Source organism: Vicugna pacos, chromosome 20, assembly GCF_048564905.1.
Source record: "Vicugna pacos chromosome 20, VicPac4, whole genome shotgun sequence".
NCBI classification, from domain to species: domain Eukaryota; kingdom Metazoa; phylum Chordata; class Mammalia; order Artiodactyla; family Camelidae; genus Vicugna; species Vicugna pacos.
Genome location: NC_133006.1, coordinates 16,214,131 through 16,233,911, shown reverse-complemented (window position 1 = coordinate 16,233,911; position 19,781 = coordinate 16,214,131). Strand labels below are relative to the sequence as shown.

At 58.4% G+C, this 19,781-nt stretch overlaps 1 protein-coding gene across 10 annotated transcripts in view; it reads left to right on the top strand.

The window, feature by feature from the left end:
• The window catches only part of FOXP4 (forkhead box P4), a 49,069-nt gene extending 29,750 nt beyond the window's left edge, over positions 1–19,319 (top strand). For 3 of the 10 annotated variants that reach the window (XM_015237455.3, XM_072945033.1, XM_072945034.1), the window contains 14 exons: positions 5,241–5,363; positions 5,886–5,972; positions 7,509–7,656; positions 7,788–8,001; positions 8,256–8,360; positions 9,127–9,214; positions 10,249–10,332; positions 10,425–10,632; positions 10,713–10,789; positions 11,427–11,528; positions 14,863–14,984; positions 16,405–16,471; positions 16,843–17,012; positions 17,452–19,319. In XM_015237455.3, coding sequence (XP_015092941.1) covers positions 5,241–5,363; positions 5,886–5,972; positions 7,509–7,656; positions 7,788–8,001; positions 8,256–8,360; positions 9,127–9,214; positions 10,249–10,332; positions 10,425–10,632; positions 10,713–10,789; positions 11,427–11,528; positions 14,863–14,984; positions 16,405–16,471; positions 16,843–17,012; positions 17,452–17,599 — 1,743 coding nt within the window. In that variant the 3' untranslated portion in view covers positions 17,600–19,319. Of the gene's footprint in view, positions 1–67; positions 148–340; positions 413–1,623; positions 1,744–2,461; positions 2,477–5,240; positions 5,364–5,885; positions 5,973–7,508; positions 7,657–7,787; positions 8,002–8,255; positions 8,361–9,126; positions 9,215–10,248; positions 10,333–10,424; positions 10,633–10,712; positions 10,790–11,426; positions 11,529–14,862; positions 14,985–16,404; positions 16,472–16,842; positions 17,013–17,451 lie in introns of those variants that run through there. The other 7 variants (XM_072945039.1, XM_072945040.1, XM_072945038.1 and 4 more) reach the window with 7 other exon arrangements.
• Positions 19,320–19,781: the final 462 nt, after the last annotated feature.

The window sequence follows — 19,781 nt, the reverse complement described above, 5'->3', positions numbered from 1 at the left end:
CTCCACGGGCAGCCCCTCCCCACCCCCTCGGCCCGCAGCCGAGCTTCCTCGCTCTCCCCCACCCTCCCCGCAGCAGGAGAGGGAGGCTTGGAATTGGGGAGAGGATTAAGCGAGGCTTTGAAAGGAAGTTTATCTAAGGGAGGAAGAGTGAGTGCGATCCGGGCGCGAAGCTCTGGAGCCTGGGGGATGGGGTGCTGAGGGACAGGGGGAAGTGAGGAGCGGGGCGGGGGTGGGGCGCAGGGCGCCCGGAGAAGGACCCGGGTCTGAGTTTTGTCCTGGGACAGAGTCCAGTGCTCTGAGGCTCAGAGGGCATCTCTGGGTTTTATGCAAAACAAGCCTACGTTCTGCAAGAAAGTGCTTTGAAGAAGTTGAAGACGCAGTGGCCTTCTTTAAAAGTCTCCGGTCTAATGAGGCAGGCCTCAGAGGGGAGGAGTCGGGCAAAGGGGAGGAGTGGCCTGGGTGGAGGAGGGGAGGGCAGAATCCAGAAAGCCACCAATGGGAAAAAGAGAAAGTTCTTGAATTGGAAGAGTATAGAAGGGTCTCACACCCACGTGGTGTCAGGACTGGGTCTCTGAATTAGGGACCCCGACCCCGTCCCCAAATACTCCCTGAGTCTGAAGTGATCCTGAGCTACTGTTGGGAGTTTTTCCCCACCCTTGGCCCAGGGTGGTACCCATTCCAAGAACAGAGAGGGCTAGTCTAGGGAACAGTAGTCATGTTCCCCAACCCAGAGCGGGTCTGCTGACCCAAGGACGGGGGAAGGAGCTTGGGGGTAGAGGGACTGAGATCAGGCATCAGGGGCTTTGCAGCTGGATGTGAGGATAGGATCTGAAATAACTGAGAAAGGAGGGAGGCTGTGGAATCTGCCTTAGGAGGCCACCCCACAAAATGAGGGAGGTCAGTCGACAAACAGTCCTGAAACTGACAACTGACGTTTGCAGAGTGCTTACCATGGGGCAGGCACTAGGTACTTTACAAATGTCTCATTTTATCCTCACCATCCTCGGGAATAGATGCTGTTATTAGCCGCATTTTGCCAATGATGCAACTCAGGCCCAGAGAGGTTAAGAAACTTGTCCAAAGTCACACAGCTAACAAGGGGCAGAGCCAGGATTTAAACCCAAACAACTAGCTCCAGAATTCACACTTTCGTGCCTGCGCTGTGACGCGGCCGTAGTAGTGAACAGCAGTCCCCAGTACTGAGACCTAGCCTGATGGTTCTCTGGGTTCAGGGAGATGGGGCTTCTTGGGGTCGTGCCTGAACTCCTCTAGGAACCTGGAACCCCAACTGGTGATCTTTTTCCTCCTCCAACCCTGGATACCTTCCTTGCGTCTCATCCCCACCCTCAAGTTCACAGTCTCCAAGAAGTGGGACTTCTGATTCCGAGTAGGGTATGGGGCTTAGAAATACCTCTCCTGTGAGCTCAAGACTGGCAGGGGTGAGGGTGGGGGATAAGGAAGCGTGCATTTTGTTGATTTGGAGCTCAAATGAAATGGGGAGTACAGATCAATGGCAGCACCTTTCCCAGCGGTCCCCACAGGACACTGCTGTGCTCCCCAACTCAAGGCAAGATTCCTGCCCGCTCACCTCCCAGCCATGTTCACTACCCTCTCTTCTTACAGCTAGCTTCAGAAGAGTTTCCAAAACCAGACTAGGTCTCCAGCTCCAGCCTAGAGATTGCCTGGTTTGTGCCAGGGCCTGGGCCCCAGGCAGGGAGAGGCCACTCACAGAAGGAAGCACAGGTAGCTGGGAGTTTGGGCAGAAGGGTGGCTAGAGCAGGCCCCTTAGCTGTGCCCGGCCTTTGTCTCATCTTCTCAGCTTCCTTGCTGTTTCTAGAAGTTCTTCTTGGTGTCTCACCACGATCTTTCTTGCTGTAGCTCCAGCCAGGTCCGAAGACTACCTTCTGGTCATTTGCAAGGAAGTTTCAACCTAAACTAAGCTCTGGCCTACTCTCCCCACTCTCCCAAAGACCCTAGACCCCATACTTAAGAGGTTGAGGTTAGGGCCTTGATTCTCGCACCAAATTGCATCCATCCCAATACTCAGCTTCCAGATAAGCTTCCTCCAGTTCAGGTACCATCCCTGCTCCTCCCAGCCCAGCATACTATGTTCATGGTGGAGGGCTCCAGGCCTGAGCAGGGCCCCTGAGGGAGAGAGAGGCTGGAGGCTGCTGTCGGCACTCCGCCCAGGGCTCACACTGCCAGGCTTTTGTAAGCATTTAGCTGCCCTGGCTGCCCTCCCAATGGTGACTCACGGGCCTTGCTGAGCTGACTAGCTGACGGTGCCCATCCTGACACGTCCTAGTCTGGTGAAGGGTCAGTGGGGACACCAGGGGAGCTCCAGCTCAGTTCCCAGAACCCTCAAGGGGCGTGAGGGGAGGAGGCAGGCTCAGCCAGCTCGGGAGATCAGCAGGCAGCGGCCATCTCTGACCTTTCTCAACCCTCCTGGGCCATCTTCAAGACAAGTACACACAAGGTAATGTGTCCAGATTTCTGCAGCCGCCTCTCCATCCAGCTGCTCGGCCAGTTGGCAGGAATGGCAGGGGCCAGGGAAGCCTTCCAAGGTCATCTCTTCCATTCCCCTGCCTCCAAGTAGGAAAGCCCCAAGGAAGGAAATGCCACATCCTTTCCTGCAGGCCGCTTGCAGTGACTCACACCCCTGGTGCCTGGAAAGATCTCCGGGGTGTCTGGACTCAGTCTTCCCTGCTGGGGGCAGATCTGTCTCCTCTAGTTCTGTTATCACAGCAATGAAGATGGGAGGCCCAGAGCTTGTGTCTGAAGTGGTCCTTGCCACGTAATGCCCCTGGGGCCCTGGCATGCCAAACGTGCACTCGTGGAGGAAAGGAGGGAAAAGGAAAACCCAGGTTTTAAAAAGTAATTTTCTTTATATTTGTATAGAATTTCATGGCATACAAGCCACTTTCACGTACCCTTTCTCCCACTGTCCCTCCTGGCCTCAGTTTTCTCATCTGTAAAATGGTGGCAATGATGGTCCCTTCCTCCCAGGGTTGCTGTGAAGATTCAGGGAGATTATATGCACAAAGGGCTTAGCCTAGTGCCTGGCACATAATCAGCCACCAACAACGTCCTCTTGAGTAGTCCTGTGAGGTGGGGAGTGCAGGCGTTCCAGACCCCCCAGTTAGCAGATGCAGAAAGTGAGGCTTGGTGATTTCAAAGAACAGTCGATATTGGGCAAGAACTGAGTTCTTGTGAGTTCTTGTGAGTTCAACACCACCATGTTGGTTGCCCCCAGGGTAGGGGGGAAAAATGGACAGGTAAGCAGCTACCCAGCTGCCTCAGGGACACCCAGCAAAGGACATGGGCTGGTTCTGCAAGGAAGGTGGATCTGGGCCCTTGTCTGCCCCCCACCCCAAGCCCCTCTGAGAGGGGACCGGAACAGCCCTGGCTTCCCCGAGTCTCCCTGGGAGACAGTTGTAAGAAGGGGGGCTGGCTTTTGGGATCTCCAGCCTCACTGATCCGTTCAGTTCGCAGGATGGTTCCATCTCCACACACTCTCCTAACCCTTCTCAGGACCTTCTCTGGGGTGGGGCAGACCATATGGGACATGGGAACACCAGGAACCACGAAGCACGCAGACCTGGGTGTGAATCCCAACCCTGCCCCTTAAGGCTCCTCGTTAGAGGCCCCTCAGAGCCTTTATTCACATGGTGTGGCCGTGGCTAAAAAGCCAGTTGCCCCTTCCAGGGATGTTTGCACAGAGATGGCTCCGGTAAAGGAGGGGAGCCCAGGGCTGGGGCAAGAAGGAGTGGGGGCAGTGAGATTTCTCTGATGTCACTGGATCCACTGTACTTCCCCTATTGCCTGTCTGCATGGGCCTTTCCTCACTGGTGGCTTAAGGCCGAGTCCTGCCCACCCCTCCAGGGATCCTGAACTGAACCAGCTCCTCCCCTTCTGCCCTACTGTGGGGCTAGGGAAGATGAAAGGGGCCAGGAGCAAAAGGGGCCTGTCCCATCCTGACCAGGACAAGTCTGCAGGATACCCACTCCCTGACTGGGCTACCAGGACCCCTGTCTCCCCACCCTAAGGCTGAACTGTTGGGGAAAGTAACTCAGCTCAGGGGGGCACACACCTAGTGAGCGCCTGCCGTGTGCAGGCACCTGGCTCGGGCTTGGGAGTGACACGGGAGCGTAGAGTAGAGTCTTGTGCACGTGTGACTTGAAGATTGCCCCCGTCAGGACACCCATCCTTCTAAAACAGGGCAACAAGACAGCGTTGAAGCTTGGCCTTCCCTGGCTGTGACTGCACAAGCCTGGGGGTTTCAGGGGAGATGGGAACTGGGAAAAGAATGATACTGTTTTTCTCTGGACCTTTTGCCTGTAGCTTGATTCTCTGGGCCTCCTGTAGAGGCCTAACCCAGGACAAGGGGCAGAAAGCTGCCCTACTCTGAGAAGCCTGCATGTTCTGGCCGGAAGGAGTTGTCTCTTGTAGTCCAATCCCTGTTTTATGGTTGAGAAAACTGACACCCCAGAGACAGCAGGTGACTTGCTGGAGGTCACACAGCAAGTTCAGTGCAGGGCTAGGAGTAGCGACCTGTCTCTCTGCATCCCCACATGGTGATGTTTCTGCCCCACCTGGACCAGATCACAGCTTCGTACCACATGGGATGACACTGACAACGCTTCTGGATGTCAACTCTGGGCCACTGTGTGTGCCACCTAGACACATGTGCTGGAGTATGTGACGTGTGTGTGAGCTGGGCCAAAGTCCAGGTCCTCACTCCATGTGGGCCCCATGTTGACACCTTCCCAGGGCTGCAGCCTGCCCTCTCGGCCAGGCCCAGCTTCTTAGAACAGACTGAGCAGGAGTCGAGAATGGCTAGGTGCTGCCCTTCCCCATCACTGAGGGAGAAACCCTCCAAGGCATGGATTCTACCAACCAGTGTCAGTTTTCCTGCGCAGAAGATAGCGTACCCTATAGTAGCCAACTCTTAGGAGCACTTGCTGTCTGTAGGCTCTGTTCTAAATATTAACTCATTAGCCATCATGATGACCCTAAGAGGCAGGCACTATCCCTATGTCCATCTCAGAGACAAGAAAACCAAGAACAGGGGAGGTGAGTCTCTTGCCCAGAGACGCGCAGCTGGCAGGTGGCAGAGCCAGAATGTGAACACAGGCAGGCTCACTCCGGAGCCGCTCCACCATGCTATGGGCGGGGCCTCGGGTGCTGGCCCTCCCCGGGTTGGGTAGAGGTGAGCGGGCTAACGGGGCCGGATCCCACAGGTGCCCGTGTCGGTGGCCATGATGTCGCCGCAGATGCTCACCCCTCAACAGATGCAGCAGATCCTGTCGCCCCCACAGCTGCAGGCCTTGCTCCAGCAGCAGCAAGCGCTCATGCTCCAGCAGGTGAGTCTGGCCCCAGGGCAGCTGGAAAGGCAGGGAGAGGAGGTGGGGTGTTCTAGACACTGGCCTCCCCACTCCCACCCTGGTTACCACCAACATCACGAAGGGCCAAAGCCACGGCAGAAACCAGAGAGACTGCTCAGGCCGGACTGATCTGCGTTCCTCCAGGACACCTGGGGAGAGGTCAGAGGTCCGGCCTCTCCCACAGCAGACCCCCCTGACCTACCATACTCCCTCACAGTGTGCTGGCCCCACCCATAGGGAAGAGCAGGCTACTGGAACATCCTGGCATTGTCCTGACCCACCAAGGGAGAGGGAGGGCTTGGAGCTGTGGGGTGAAGCTCCCTTCTCCCTTCTCCATTCCCTCTCCGTCCAGGCTCTGCTCAGGGACCCTCTCAGAGCAGACTGGGGCGGGCAGACATCTCCCTGCTGGCCCATCTGTTTCGTGGCAGCCCAGTCATGAGAGGGCTGGCCTGGCTTTGGGGGCCCCTGCTAACCCACTCCCACCCTGCTGTCTACCCCCAGCTGCAGGAATATTACAAGAAGCAACAAGAGCAACTCCACTTACAACTCCTCACCCAACAGCAGGCTGGGAAGCAGCAACCCAAAGAGGTAAGGGGCTCAGGCAGGGCCAGATGTGCCCCTCAAAGGACCCGTCTCTCACCTGCAGCCCCAGTCCTCTCCTGGCCGAAGGCTGGGAGTCCCAAAGTGGTCAGGAGAGAATTGCCTTGTCGGGATATTGGAAAAATCAGGAAAGGCTGGGGGAGGGGATCGGGGGGGTGAGGAGATGGAGGCCCATATTTCTCCATCTCCCCTCAGCCGTGTTCAGTCCTCTCTCCATGCCTTGTGTTACTGCATTAGGAGAGAAGGGCTGAGCCCTGTTTTGTCTGAGCAGGGCTGTGTAGGTGTGTGTGCGTGTCAGGTTGTCCTCACTCATGACTGCTGCCATGTTGTCCTGCCCTCTTCCTGCCTCTTAGTGACCCAGCACCTCAGCCCTCCAGTCTGGTCCTGAGAACCTCAGTCCCTCGGCAACCCCCCGCCCCGCTTCAGCCCTCCCCTAACTTCTGCCACTCCCTAGAATATCCTGCCCTGCTTCTCCAGGGAACTCCCCAGCCTACACCCACTGCCCCACCTGGGCCACAGTGCCTGCTGAGCTTCCATACCAGGCCCTGCAGTGCCCCCGACCCCAGGTCCCAGATGCGCGTTTCCCTCCTGCTGGCCAAACCACAGCCAAGTTCCGAGTTGCCTCTTTCCGGAAGGCTGCCCTGCTGATGCCCAGTCATTCCCTCTGTCCCTCAGCCTCCCCTTCAAAGGTCTTGTATTTGCTGTATTCTCTGCATCTAGGCCAGGTTTACTGAATAGCCAGGCCCCCGACCCCACCTCCAGGGCAGGGGAGAGCCATCCCTGCCTCCCAAGCCCCCAGGACATGCTTGGCTCCTGGGGCTCAGAAAAGACTTGCTGACAGGCTGACTTGTCAGTGCTTGTGTGAAGTACTGGGTCGCGGGGGTGGGTGGGGGGACCCGGGGCCAGAGCAGGAGACCGCCATCTGGAGCAGAGTGAGCAAGTGTGGAGGGCGGCGACTGTTCCCTATCCTGGGTCCTGATGACCTGCTAGTGCTGATCTGTTAAAGTCCCATCAGACTCCTTGATTCTCTGTATCTAAGAAGCAGGAGAGGAGAGGAGCTGGAGGGGAGAAGGCCCCCTCCTCAGAGCGGAAGGGGGGCACCCCAGGCATGTGGGAAGGGTGCCCGCCAGGCGAGAGTGGCCCCCGGAGTCTGACACGCTCATCCATCATTGTGATGAGAGCCTCCTCCCGCCCCCCCTCCCCAAGGCGAGCACAGCTGCGGTGCGGGAGCTGAAGCAGCGGAAGGAGGGAGGCGGGAGCAGGGAGGGCGTCGTGCTGCGTGTCTGGGTCTGGCTGTGTGTGTTTGCGCGCGTGCGTGTGTGCGTGCATGCGTGTTTACTGCGAGGAGGCATGCAGCCCTATGGAAGCTGGGCCGGGAGCAGAGAGGCTGCAGCTGCGGACGCCACAACGACAGCTCCGGGGGCCGACAGGCCCTGGGAGGGGGTGGCCGCAGGGTGGGGGCCAGATGGCACGCCTGAGGCTGATGGCACCCCTCTCTGCCCGCCCCCTCGGGCCCCCCACCAGGCACTGGGGAACAAGCAGCTGGCCTTCCAGCAGCAGCTCCTACAGATGCAACAGTTGCAGCAGCAGCACCTGCTCAACCTGCAGAGACAGGGGCTGGTCAGCCTGCAGCCCAACCAAGCCTCCGGGCCCCTCCAGACCCTCCCGCAAGGTGAGTGCCCACCCCCTACCCAGCCCCAGTCCCACAGCCTTCACTGGAAGCCCCTGCTCCCAGGAGTGAGGTGGGGGGCCCCCATGCGTTCCTGGGGCCCGGCCAGCCTCCCCTCTCTCTCCCTCCGGCAGCAGCTGTGTGCCCGACGGACCTGCCCCAGCTGTGGAAGGGCGAGGGTGCCCCTGGGCAGCCCGCCGAGGACAGCGTCAAGCAGGAGGGGCTGGACCTCACTGGCGCGGCCACCACTGCTACCTCGTTTGCCGCCCCCCCCAAAGTCTCACCCCCCCTCTCCCACCACACCCTGCCCAATGGACAGCCCACTGTGCTCACACCTCGGAGAGACAGGTATGGGGCTCCGGCCAGGAGGAGGTGCTACAGACCTGCCCAGGGCCTGGCCTTGACCCTGAGGGCTGGGAGGGAGGAGCAGAGCTCAGGGACCTGGAAGTTTACCTCTCCCAAGACACACAAAACTGCTCAGCCTTTGGGGAACCCGTATCAGGGACAAAAACATCACCAGCAGGGGAGCTGGGGCTGGCCTGGCCCCAGGGCTGCTGGGGTCTTCAGGGTCCCTGACCGCCATCTCACTCCTGCCCTCCCAGCTCCTCCCACGAGGAGACGCCAGGCTCCCACCCCCTCTACGGACACGGAGAGTGCAAGTGGCCCGGCTGTGAGACCCTGTGTGAAGACCTGGGCCAGTTTATCAAGTAGGTGTCACCCCTACCCTTTTTTGCCTCCCAGCCCACCTCCCCTGACAGCAGCCTTTCTGCAGGGCCCCTCAGCCCCGAGCCTAGCACCTAGCTTGCCCCTTCTTGGGCCATCAGCCACCAGCTGCCCTGCTGTCCTCACTCCATGGGGGGCCTAGTTCCTTCTCTTCCCCGCCATTAACTCCTTAATCATTCCTCCCCACTCCCCAGTCTGTGTCTGGGCCAGCAGCCTCCTCACCCCATCCCCAGGCTTCCAGAGCCAGGTTGGGAGGGCGGGTTTGAGGAGAAGGAGAGGACTCCCCCCACCGCCCTCCCCAGCTTCCCCCAGATTCAGCCTGGAGAGTGATGGCCTAGTGACGGCCTTCGGGCCTGGCGGACAGGCGGCTGGCAGCAGGCGGCCAGCTGCCACAGCCGTGCCAGGCTCTGTCACTGACTGATTAACTCCGCTGTCTCCCAGACCCTTGCAGCATCAGGGTCAAACAAATTGTTTTCACGCTTCGTCAGAGGTTTACTTAATTAGTTCATTTGCAATTAGATCTCTCTGTAGCTGGGATTTTAGCAAAGACATCAAAGGAGGCTGACGAGAAGGCGGCTTCCTCCGTTGTCCCGTGTTGTGTGTGTGTGTTTTTTTTCCCATCCCTTTCCCTTCTTTGTATCTCTTGGTCTGTCTGCCTTTCAGGCCGTGGGCGGGATTAGAGGATGGGGTGGGAGGGTGGTGACAGCGGGAGAACCAACTTTCTCTTCTCCGCCCCTCCTCTCCTGGAAGACACCTCAACACAGAGCACGCCCTGGACGACCGGAGCACGGCCCAGTGCCGCGTGCAGATGCAGGTGGTGCAGCAGCTGGAGATCCAGGTGTGGCCCCAGCTGCGGGGGAGGGACTTGGGGGGCTCTTGCCCCTGCCCCACCCATGGCACTGGCTTTCCAGGAGGGGTTTAGGGGGCCTCATGGAAGGCTCATCTTATGCTTCTTAGGTCCTAATTACCATGGTTGTGAGGTGCGGGCAGCTGGATTCTGAGGGGGAAACCAGGGCTGGGGGCATCTCTGCTGGGAGGTCTCGAAGAGACTCTTACTGATAAAAACAACAAAACTAATATGAATAGCTGACATATTGAGCACTTACTTCGTGCTATACTACATGCTTTCCCTCTGTAACTCAAGGAATCCTCTAAACCTGATCTTGTGGGCACCATTATTACGCCCACTTTGCAGATACAGTAAACAGAGGCACAGAGGGGTGAAGTAACTCGCCTCTGGTCACTTAGCCAGTGGGTAGCAGAGCTGGGATTAGAACCTAGGCAGTCTGGCTCCAGAGTCTGCGCTCTACCGCACACGGTACTCAGGAGGCTGCTCAGGACAATCCGTCCATCAGGCAGTCAGTCGGTATTTACCCCCTTCCCTCTGGTACCTAGCAGAGCGCCTTGCATGAGAAGGTAGCTGTGAAAGATCTATTGAATTTATGAATAGGGGTGAATGAATCGTTCATCCCTTCCTGCGTCTCCATTCAGTGCGTGAGGACACTCTCACACACAAGTGCCACTGAACTTGGGTGTTGTTCAGCCACAGCCTTTGCCCTTGATGGGGAGGAAAGGAGTGTGCTGCTGGGAAGAGGGCCCCCTGACAGTGTGCTGGACTTGTGGCTGGGGACACCCAGTCTGGAGAAGCGGGGAGGGTGTCATGGAGCAGGCAGCCCTCAGTGAGGGCTGCAGGTGTGAGGGGCCAGAGGGTCAGGCAAGAGCGGAGGCCTTCCAGGAGCAGGGGACAGAGGGAGCCAGGATGCCAAGGGCAGGGGTGAGTGGTGGTGGGGATAAGGGCTCAAGATGTGGAGAAGGAAAAGGACCCAGATGCCCCCCAGGCACAGCCCCTGCTCACCTCCTGCCTCCTCACAGCTCGCCAAGGAGAGCGAGCGGCTGCAAGCCATGATGGCCCACCTGCACATGCGGCCCTCCGAGCCCAAGCCCTTCAGCCAGCCAGTGAGTGACTCCCCTCCCTGTGGCCTTCCCAGACAACTCCCCAGACCCCCACCCTTCGGCGCTGGTCTCAGCATCCTCCCCATTGCTCACAGCTGAACCCAGTCCCCGGCTCCTCCTCATTCTCCAAGGTGACCGTCTCTGCAGCCGACTCGTTCCCAGATGGTCTCGTGCACCCCCCAACCTCGGCCGCTGCTCCTGTCACTCCCCTACGGCCCCCTGGCCTGGGCTCTGCCTCCCTGCACAGTGGGGGCCCTGCCCGCCGGAGGAGCAGTGACAAGTTCTGCTCCCCCATCTCCTCAGGTAAGGGCGCAGGGAGGGGCACCCTTCCCCAGGCTGGGTACCCCCTTCTGGCTACCTCATCCTCTGCCTGCCTCCCGCAGAGCTGGCCCAGAACCACGAGTTCTACAAGAACGCTGATGTCCGGCCCCCCTTCACCTACGCCTCCCTCATCCGCCAGGTGAGTGTGGAAGGTAGACGGAGTGGGCTGGGGGTGGCACACCAGCTGCACCCCTCCCTCAGGGGCCCCGCCTCAAGGAGGATCCTGGGGCCAGAGGGCATAGCTTTCCATGTCACGTTTGACCTCTCCCACTCACACCTGCACTTTCCTTCCTTCTCAGCCAGATGGCCCCTCAGACAGGCCTCGGCTGAGCCAGCCTGCTGGTCATGGGGACATGTCTCTGGAGGCGCACACACACTATTTTTTGCTACTTACACCCCCTGTGTCATCTATTCTCTCATTTCCATGTACACACACTCCCATGAGGCTCTTTTCTGATAGACTTTGGTTACTCATAGTCTGTCTCTGTTTCTGTCTTACACACACACACCCCCTTTGTCAAAATTAGGATAAATTCCAAACATCCCCCACCCTCTGGACCTCTTTCTCCCAAGGATATTGCTTTCCTTCCCAGGCCCTGGAGGCCCGTGTTCCCTGTAGCCTATGGCTGGGCTGTAACCAGCCTGCACCTCTCAGGGGACCAGTGAGCAACCCCTAGTCTTGTCCACATGCTTCCACAGCAGGTCTGCTCTGCCCTCAGGCCTGTGATTCTTGGAGGCCCAGACTGAGGGTCCCCACGCTTCCTCCTTGCCCACAGGCCATCCTGGAAACCCCCGACAGGCAGCTGACCCTGAATGAGATCTACAACTGGTTCACCAGGATGTTCGCCTATTTCCGGAGAAACACGGCCACCTGGAAGGTGAGATGCGCCCCTTCCTCCTCGCCAGGGCCCCAGGCAGCGTCAGACACTTCCACATCCCTTTGAGACCAAGGCTGCCTGACAGTTAGTCCCCTTGGAGTGGTCTCCATTTCTGCAGAAATGGCGTTTCTATCTCCACCTCCAATTCTCTGGAATATAACCCCGTGGGCCCCAAAGACCACAGCCCCCTGAAGTAGGGCCTCTAGGAGTCGGTAGAGCCTGAGCCTACGGTAGGGAGACCTGGGTTACATTCACAGGAGACCCCAAGGATTTGGATTCTTTGGCTAAAGGTGCTCACTCTGAAGCCCTGGGTGGGTGCGTGGTGTGCAGGCCTAGACACAGGGATGGACCGAGACCCTGGACTAGACAGTGGGGCCGGGAACACAGAAACACTCTTCCCAGCCCTGCCATCAGTGGCAGGAAGATAGTTGTCTCCATCCAATTAGTCATTTCAACACCTTCAGCCGTAAGTTTTCCTGGGGGACCAGAAGCAGGCAAGGGAGGGACCCTAGGAAAATGAGACACAGAGATGTGGGCTGGGATGCTAAGCCATTTATTTTTCTGTGGCCAACATATGTCCGTCTGTCTGATGGGTGAGAATATTAGGGTCTGTGCAGGAGGGTGGGAAGGCGATTTCTAAGTTGGGAAGGGGCGAGGGGAAGGAGAAGGGAGCGTCAGTGGGAAAAGATGGACACCAGGGTTAGTCTCCCCATCCCAGAGCCTGAATTGGATCCCTGGCTCTTGAGTCCCCCTGCTGGCCAGCGCAGAAGCTGCAGTTAAGCAGCCTTCCTCCCCTGTCCCACCAGGTTTCAACAAGTGTCACTGGGCCCCCCTCCCCACCAGTGCCTGGGACAAGGTGGGGGTCTGCACAGGGTCCAGACTTTTCTGCCTCCAGAGTGTGCTGAGTACAACAGGAAGAGTGCTCCATGACCTTCCATATCCCCAGGCCCAATTCCTAAAGCTTGGGAAAGAGGCTGGGAGGCTGGGACAGCTGCTCTGATTGGCTGTGAGTGATGTCATTTCCTGCCAGCTACAGTCTGGCCCTCTCTCTGAGCCAGTAGGAGCCACCTCGTCCAGTCTCCAACCTGCAGGCCAGTTTAAATACCAGGTTTTGTAAATGCTAGGGCCCTCTACAAACATTAAGGATCATTGTGATTGTCACGTAACGTTTGCTTTAACCCTGTATATTAATTCTCTGCCCTTAGGGAAGTTGATATAGAGCCCCACTTCCATAAGGCAATCTCCTCCTTAGGGACAGAGTGCTTCTCTTTTCCTTTTCTCTTTTGACTGCATCACTCTCTGCAGTTTCTACTTCTCTCCTTTCATGAGATCAGGAAGAGCTGGTGTACGTGACTTTCTTGAACCCCTCGATGACCATCATAAAGCCACCCCTCCCATTGCCCAGCCTCCTTGGCCTTCATACCACCTTTGACTGGTGGCCCAGCCTTGGTCATCTGAGTGCTGTATCTCCCTCCCAGGTCTTCACCTCCATCTCCCCTCACCTAGTCTGTGTCCCAGCAAGAAGCCAGCTGAGTGAACGACCTTCCCATTTGCTGTGCTTTGCTGCTGCTTCTGCCACTTAGCACAGCAGAATCCATCTCAGCTTGTGGTCCACTCTGACCTTCAGGATTTTTGCCGCCAAGCTTCCATTCATGTCACTTGGGAAACGCACCCGGTCTATGCCCAACTCAGTTTCCTTTCCACTCCCACTTCTGACCCATTTATCTGCCCTTTCTCCTCAACTATTTCCACTTCCTTCCCTCCTTCCTCCTTGACTTTCTCTGGCCCCTACCCTGAGATGCTGTCTACTTCAGACCAGGGCAGAAGGATCGGGAGCTGATGTGGGCCAGGCCAGCTGCCGTTCATCCGGGGACAGAGCTGCCATCTGCCAAGCTGATGGTCCTCGCCAGCCCTCCCCCAGTGTTCGTCCCTTCCCAGGGCCCATGTTGTGGGCCCGTCCTTTTGTTTACGCAGCCCCCGCCAGACCCCTTAAATTGCCGTTAATGTTTCAGCGTAACGAATTAGTCTCTCATCACGAATCAGGCTTCGAAATGAGGGAAAAAAGCCCCAGTGAGGCCATCCTCGGAAATTGGGGTCATTCTCATTTGCAAAGCGGAGGATCGGAGCCCCGTAATGCGGGCAAATTTATTCCGAGGCAGGAGCCCCGGCGTGATTAGGCCCTTTGTAATTATCGCTCCAAGAGATTCCACTCCAGCCGCCCGCCTCCCTCGTGGATTAGCAAGCGAGTCGGAAAAATACACAGGATTTAATTAGAGGCAAATTAAAATTGGTAATGAAATCGGGCCAGTTGCAAGTGGCAAGAGTTGGAAGGGAGAGAGGGAGAGGGGATCTCCAGGGGCACGGGCTGCCCGCCCAGCCTGCTTTCTTCCCCGTTTAGAAATGTAAAGAGGAGACAAGGATGGAGACGAGGTGGGGGCGGCTAATGGGGGACAGGTAACAGGGACACAGGGACAGCTGTGGGGAGGCGTGGTGAAGCTGAGAGAGGAGAGCGCAGGGACAGGAGCGGGGGGTGGGGGGTGCATTAGGGCCCCAGCCCAGGCTCCCAGGGGGAACTGGGCCGAGCACCCCCACCCTCACCCAAGTGTCCTACAAACCAGATGACCTCAATTCCTGAAGTTACCCTGCCGGGAGGAGGTGGGACTGACAAGGTGACTTTACCTCTTTTCCTTCCTCCTCCTGCTGTACAGCCACTAAACCCATGCTCTCCTTTCTCCCAGCTTACTTACCTTAACAAGTATGTATTAGGCTTCTACTGTATACCTCATGCTCTCAATAAGCTATCTCTTCCCAGCCACAGCCCAGAATCAAGGCTCCCACGCTCCAGGGGGGTCAAGGAAGGTTGCGGTGAGGCTTCCTGAGTTATTCCCAAAACTTGTAAAGGCTTGATGGAAACTCTGCATGCCCCCAAGATAAAGTGTCCCCGTCTCCCTGAGGTGCCAGGGCCTGAGTGTGCAATCGTGCCAGTCAGAAGCCCTGAGTAACAGCTCCACACGTCCTATTAACCGTGATGGGAGAACAGACTGTTGCTAACTCGGTATCTTTCAGTGTGTAGACAGTTTTCCAAAATGTGGCAGGGAGATGGGAGCACATAATATAACGAGTGGTGACGATGCTGGGAGCCTCTGGCTCCAAGGGCAGAGAGGGGCCCTCCCTCTGCCCCTCATGCGTCTCCTCTTGCTGGTCCCCTCCCCCCGCTTGTTGCCGGGCTGGGGAAGGTGGGACAAGGTGGCACACGAGGACCCTCCTATCTGTACTCACCCGAACGGGGGAGGGGTTGCCTCTGAGCATCTGCTCCTTGTCACTGCGCCCCCAGAACGCGGTGCGACACAACCTCAGCCTGCACAAGTGCTTCGTGCGCGTGGAGAACGTCAAGGGCGCTGTGTGGACAGTGGACGAGCGGGAGTACCAGAAGCGGAGGCCGCCAAAGATGACGGGGTATGTGGGCCCAGACCAGCTGCACTCCCATGACCGCATGGTTGAGGTCACCCCCCATGCATCTCCTGGGCACCTTTGCATTCCAGACCCTTCCCATTGTAGGGGTGGAGCAGGGAGAAAGTGGGCAGAGGAGCCCAGGAGAGCTTGGAATCTATACGTGACAGATGATTAGGAAGAGGACATTTCTGTCTTGTTCTGCACTTGCCACTGACTGAGGGAAGGAGCTGAGGGGGACCTGGCATCAGAAAGAGAGGCCCAGAGTAGCCATGGCCAGAGATGGGGTATAAACATATGGCCATCAGTGTGGCTGCTGGTGAGTGGGCTGTTGTCCCCAGAGCCACTCTCTCCTATCTTGTCACAGGGTGAGCCAACCTGTGAAATCCCCAGGCCCCACCTCTTCATTTTACAGGGAGAGGAGGCCCAGAGAGGGCAAGGGGATGGAGAGTGGTCACACAGCAGATTCCGGGCAGAGCTGGGTCTCTGACCTCTACCATCATTTTCAGTGGAAACAGGAGCCTCCTCTTTCGACTTCCTTTCCAGCACTGGCCACCTCCCCACCCTGACACCCAACACGGGCCATTCGATTGCCTATGCGTCTTGGGCCAGAGGCCTATGAGGAGGGAGAGAGAGGTCTGAGGCAAGTTAGATGGGTATCTGTGGGTGCCTGCTCCCCTCACAGGTTTCTTCTCCCCAGACAAGAGTGTCTCTTACCCTCAGCAGCTGTGGGGGCTGGGGTAGGGTTAGGACCGAGAAAGGGAAGGAAAGCCATCTCCCTCCCAGTGCCCTCACATGCCAGTCACATGCTTGGTGTCTTCATGTCCCATTGTCAACTCAGAGTACCTGGGTTCAAATGACATCTCTACTTCTCACAAGCTGTATGGCCTGAGGCCAGTTCCTTTACCTCTCTGAGATGCTCTCTCTGGGGGTAGTCACTGTGGAAGGACAGCCTTGAGACATTGCTTTTCCTGCCCCAACTCCTGATCACTTTTGTGTGCAGAATAGCCTTTGGTTTGGAGCATGTGAGGACACGCTGAGCACTGGGCTTATTAGCTGTCCCCAAGTTCAGGATGGTGAGAAAGTGGATGGTGAGATGTGGGACTGTGGAAGCTGTCACTTGGACCTTGCCAAACGTTGGGAAATCTAGAGTGGAGAGAAAAATTGCTGGCAGCCTGATGTGAGGACAGACTCCTGGAGGGATCTTGTTCCCACTCATCAGCTCTGAGCCCCTGGGAGCCTCAGCAGCTCACCTGGGAAGGGGGCTGTCGGTCAGCAGGAGGACTGGATAAGACGGGGCGCAGCCGATTCTAGCCTCCCAAGATAATGAACAGGCAGTCCCTGGCATGGAGCCGGCCTTCAGGGTCAAGGCCTGAGTGAGGAGTAAGCAAATGAATGAACGAAACACTGCCTTTCTCTTGTTCAGGAGCCCCACGCTGGTGAAGAACATGATCTCGGGACTCAGTTATGGAGCACTTAACGCCAGCTATCAGGTAGTGGACTTGGCCCACTCGCTGCCCTCGGCCTCCCGCCCCTCACTTTCTATTCAGCACACTGGCCTGGAGGAGGGACCTTCCCCAACCCTCCCCGGCAGAGGCGGGACAGAGAGCAGGGAGGCTGGAGTAACCAATGACACCCCCTTCCCTGGCTTGTCCATCTGTGGGTCCTCTGTCTCCTGGGGAGGAAATAAGTCGGGCCAGGTTTCCAGGAAAGCTGGGAGGCAGGTCAGGGTCAACACTCTGGCCTTAGGAGGGACGCTCTAGAGCCGCCAGCACCCACGCTTGCAGGAGGCTCTCGGTGGGTGGGGAAGGGACAGCACTTGACTGGGTGGAGCCCGCTGAGGCCCCAACTTCATGCCCTGCAGGCTGCCCTGGCCGAGAGCAGCTTCCCCCTCCTCAACAGCCCTGGCATGCTGAACCCCAGCTCCACCAGCAGCCTCCTGCCCCTCAGCCACGACGACGTGGGCGCGCCCGTGGAGCCCCTGCCCAGCAACGGCAGCAGCAGCCCCCCTCGTCTCTCCCCACCCCAGTACAGGTGAGCCGCGGCAGGGCCGCACCCCACACCAGAGCCCCCAGACATCAGGGAGGAAGAATCTTCTCCCCCCACAGCTGGGATCCCTGTCTCATCACCTCCTGGACAGCTCTCTTCCCAGGACAAGTGGCCTCTCTCGTCCTTGGTCCCCTCTCTTCCTTCTCCCATATCCTCCTCCTCCCCCTTCTTTTTATTTCCCTCCTTCCTCTCCCTCCTCCATCCTCTGTCTCCCTTCCTCTTTCTGTCCATCCCCACATCTCCCTTCCTTCGAAGAAAGCCTTTGGGGAGACCAGACCTGAGATGCCAGGCCCCAGTGACTCAGAGATAATGGGGTCCTGGAGAGGCAAGCTCTGGACACCCCGCTTCGGGTCCCCAGATTCTGGATGGGGTGTGGGCGTCAGGGGAAGGCCCCAGGGTGCCTACATCCTCCCTTCTGTCACAGCCACCAGGTGCAGGTGAAAGAGGAGCCGGCCGAGGCGGAGGAAGACAGGCGGCCAGGCCCTCTCTTGGGGCCCCCCAACCCCAGCACCACAGGACCTCCAGAAGACAGGGACCTGGAGGAGGAGCTGCCGGGAGAGGAACTGTCCTAAGGGCCTCTAGGGGCAGGCAGGGCAGGGGTGAGACCCCTCCCTCCCCAACCCAGGCCCCACCTACCCCCACTCCACGCCCCGCCCGAACCTCAAGGCACTTCCGGGACTCAGATGGGGGGGCTGGGCCAGCAACTCCCACGGTGACCTGACTGACCTACGACCCTCAGGGGGGCAGAGAAGGGCCCGCCCCCGAGGGGACACAGAACCCCTGGTCTGGGACCGGCAGAGGACGCGGAGGGCCCAGACCCCTCCTCAGACCTTCCCCTACATCCGAATCCCGCCTGCCTCCCGCAACCACCAGCAGCCGCAGGGCCCTCCTCCCCCACCAGCTCTCCCCACAGGGCCCCTCAGTGCCATGGAGACCCGCAGGCGGGGCTAAGCCACCTCTCAAACCCAGGGCCCCCCCTACCCCCCGCACCTGGCTTTGGCAGTATTTTCTGGCCAGAGACCCCCACTTCCCTAATTTGTGCTCCCTTCCACCTTCTTGTCCATACTGTGAAAAAATAACTCCAGCTCCACTCCTACCCCTGCCCTGGCCTGGGTCTTAGAGCAGCTCCAAAAGAAACCTGCCCCTGAAGCTGGGCCCATTCGAAAGCCACAGCTGGGGTGGGACAAGTCGTGTGCCCCGGGGAGGCCGTGGGCCTAGGCGTCCAGCTCCAGCCCCTCCCCCCAGGCTGAATTGGGCCTCCAGCCCCATTTGCTGGATGCTGTCCCCCACGCCAGGAACCGTAGGAGGGGCCCTGGTGCCCACCTCTCCCAAGAGAGGCCTGTGCCAGGTGGACTTACAGAGGTGGAGCTGCTGAAGGCAGCCGAGTGACCCTGGAGGCTGGAGTTGGGACCAGAGATGGTGCCAGGACCCTGCCTCCGTCATAGAAAGTGGGGACTAAAACCAGGCTTGAGGGGCTGGCGGGGTGAATACAGTGGCGGCTGGGACCCAGCAGGTCTCTCCCACCCCAGCCCTCAGGTCCCCCGTGGCGTCTTCCCCCCACCCCACCCTCGGCACCCCTTCCCTGTCCCCCAGTTACACGGATGACCAAAGACCTTTCTTATGCCGGAAGCAAAAACCAAAACTTTTCGTTGGCTTTTTCCTTTGTCACCTCCCACACCCCCAGCTCCTCCCGCTCCTCCCCACCCTGGCCCCAGGCTGGAAGCCCTCCCTCCACTTAAGTTATTGTTTTAAACCAAAGTTTACAGTGTCTGTTGGTGGCCAAGACCCTCTCTCTCCACCCTCCCTCCACCCCACCCTGAGGACCCTGCTCCCCTCCCCTCTGGTCTTGCTGGGCCTGGGGGAAGGAAAGAGGGCAGAGGGGAGGAGGTGGGCAGCCCTCATCCCCTTGGGCAGTGGATGTGGGAGCCCTCTTCCCAACCCTGGGCTGCTCCCTGGGGACTCTCCAGACCCCTCTCCAGGACCAAGTCCCCATCACACTGGGAGTGTGGATTCCAGCCAAAGAGCTGGAAAAAAAGTGAGACTCTCCACAGACCCCCTATGGGGGACCCCAATTCAGGGCCAAGGACTGGGTGTGTTAGATGCTGATGACACCCCAGGCCAGGCCCCTTTGCTGAGAAGATTCCTTGGACTATCCCAAGAAATCCCTACATACACCCCTTCACAAGCCACCCCTCCCGAGAGGCAGGGGGCCCTCCGCCCCCTTCCCTATGTACTCCCCACCTGTGTTCTGTTTGACCAGCACAGAAATATTAAACGTCCTCTACTCACCGGGCCCTGCGTGTGTCGCTGAGGTGAGGGAGGGCAGGGGCGTGACACCGCAAAGACTGTCCCGGGCTGCGGAGGGGGTTGGCAGGAGGCGCCCTATAGGGGGCGTCCTGCGAGTGGTGAGTGGTCTTGAGCCCCGGCCGCCTCCACTTTCACAGTCTTCCACAGCCTTCCGGTTCCTCTGCAACTCCTGGTACCCCCCTCTTCCACTCTTGGCGTTCTCTGGTATTTTCTTTCAAACCAGTTCTCTCCAACATTGTTTTCTCCCAAAGTCGCAACTCCTTGCCCCAGTTCCCTCATGGATTTGAAATGCAAGTTCCTGGCTGGGCAATTTCAGCAGGGGTAGATTTCCTCCAGGCCTGGAAAAGATTCCTGCTGCAGGGCCACCACCCGTGGAGATGTCTGCCCACCTGCTCAGGTGCCCTCTGGGCCCATCACCCATGTCTTCATGGGGGCTACCTGGATAGG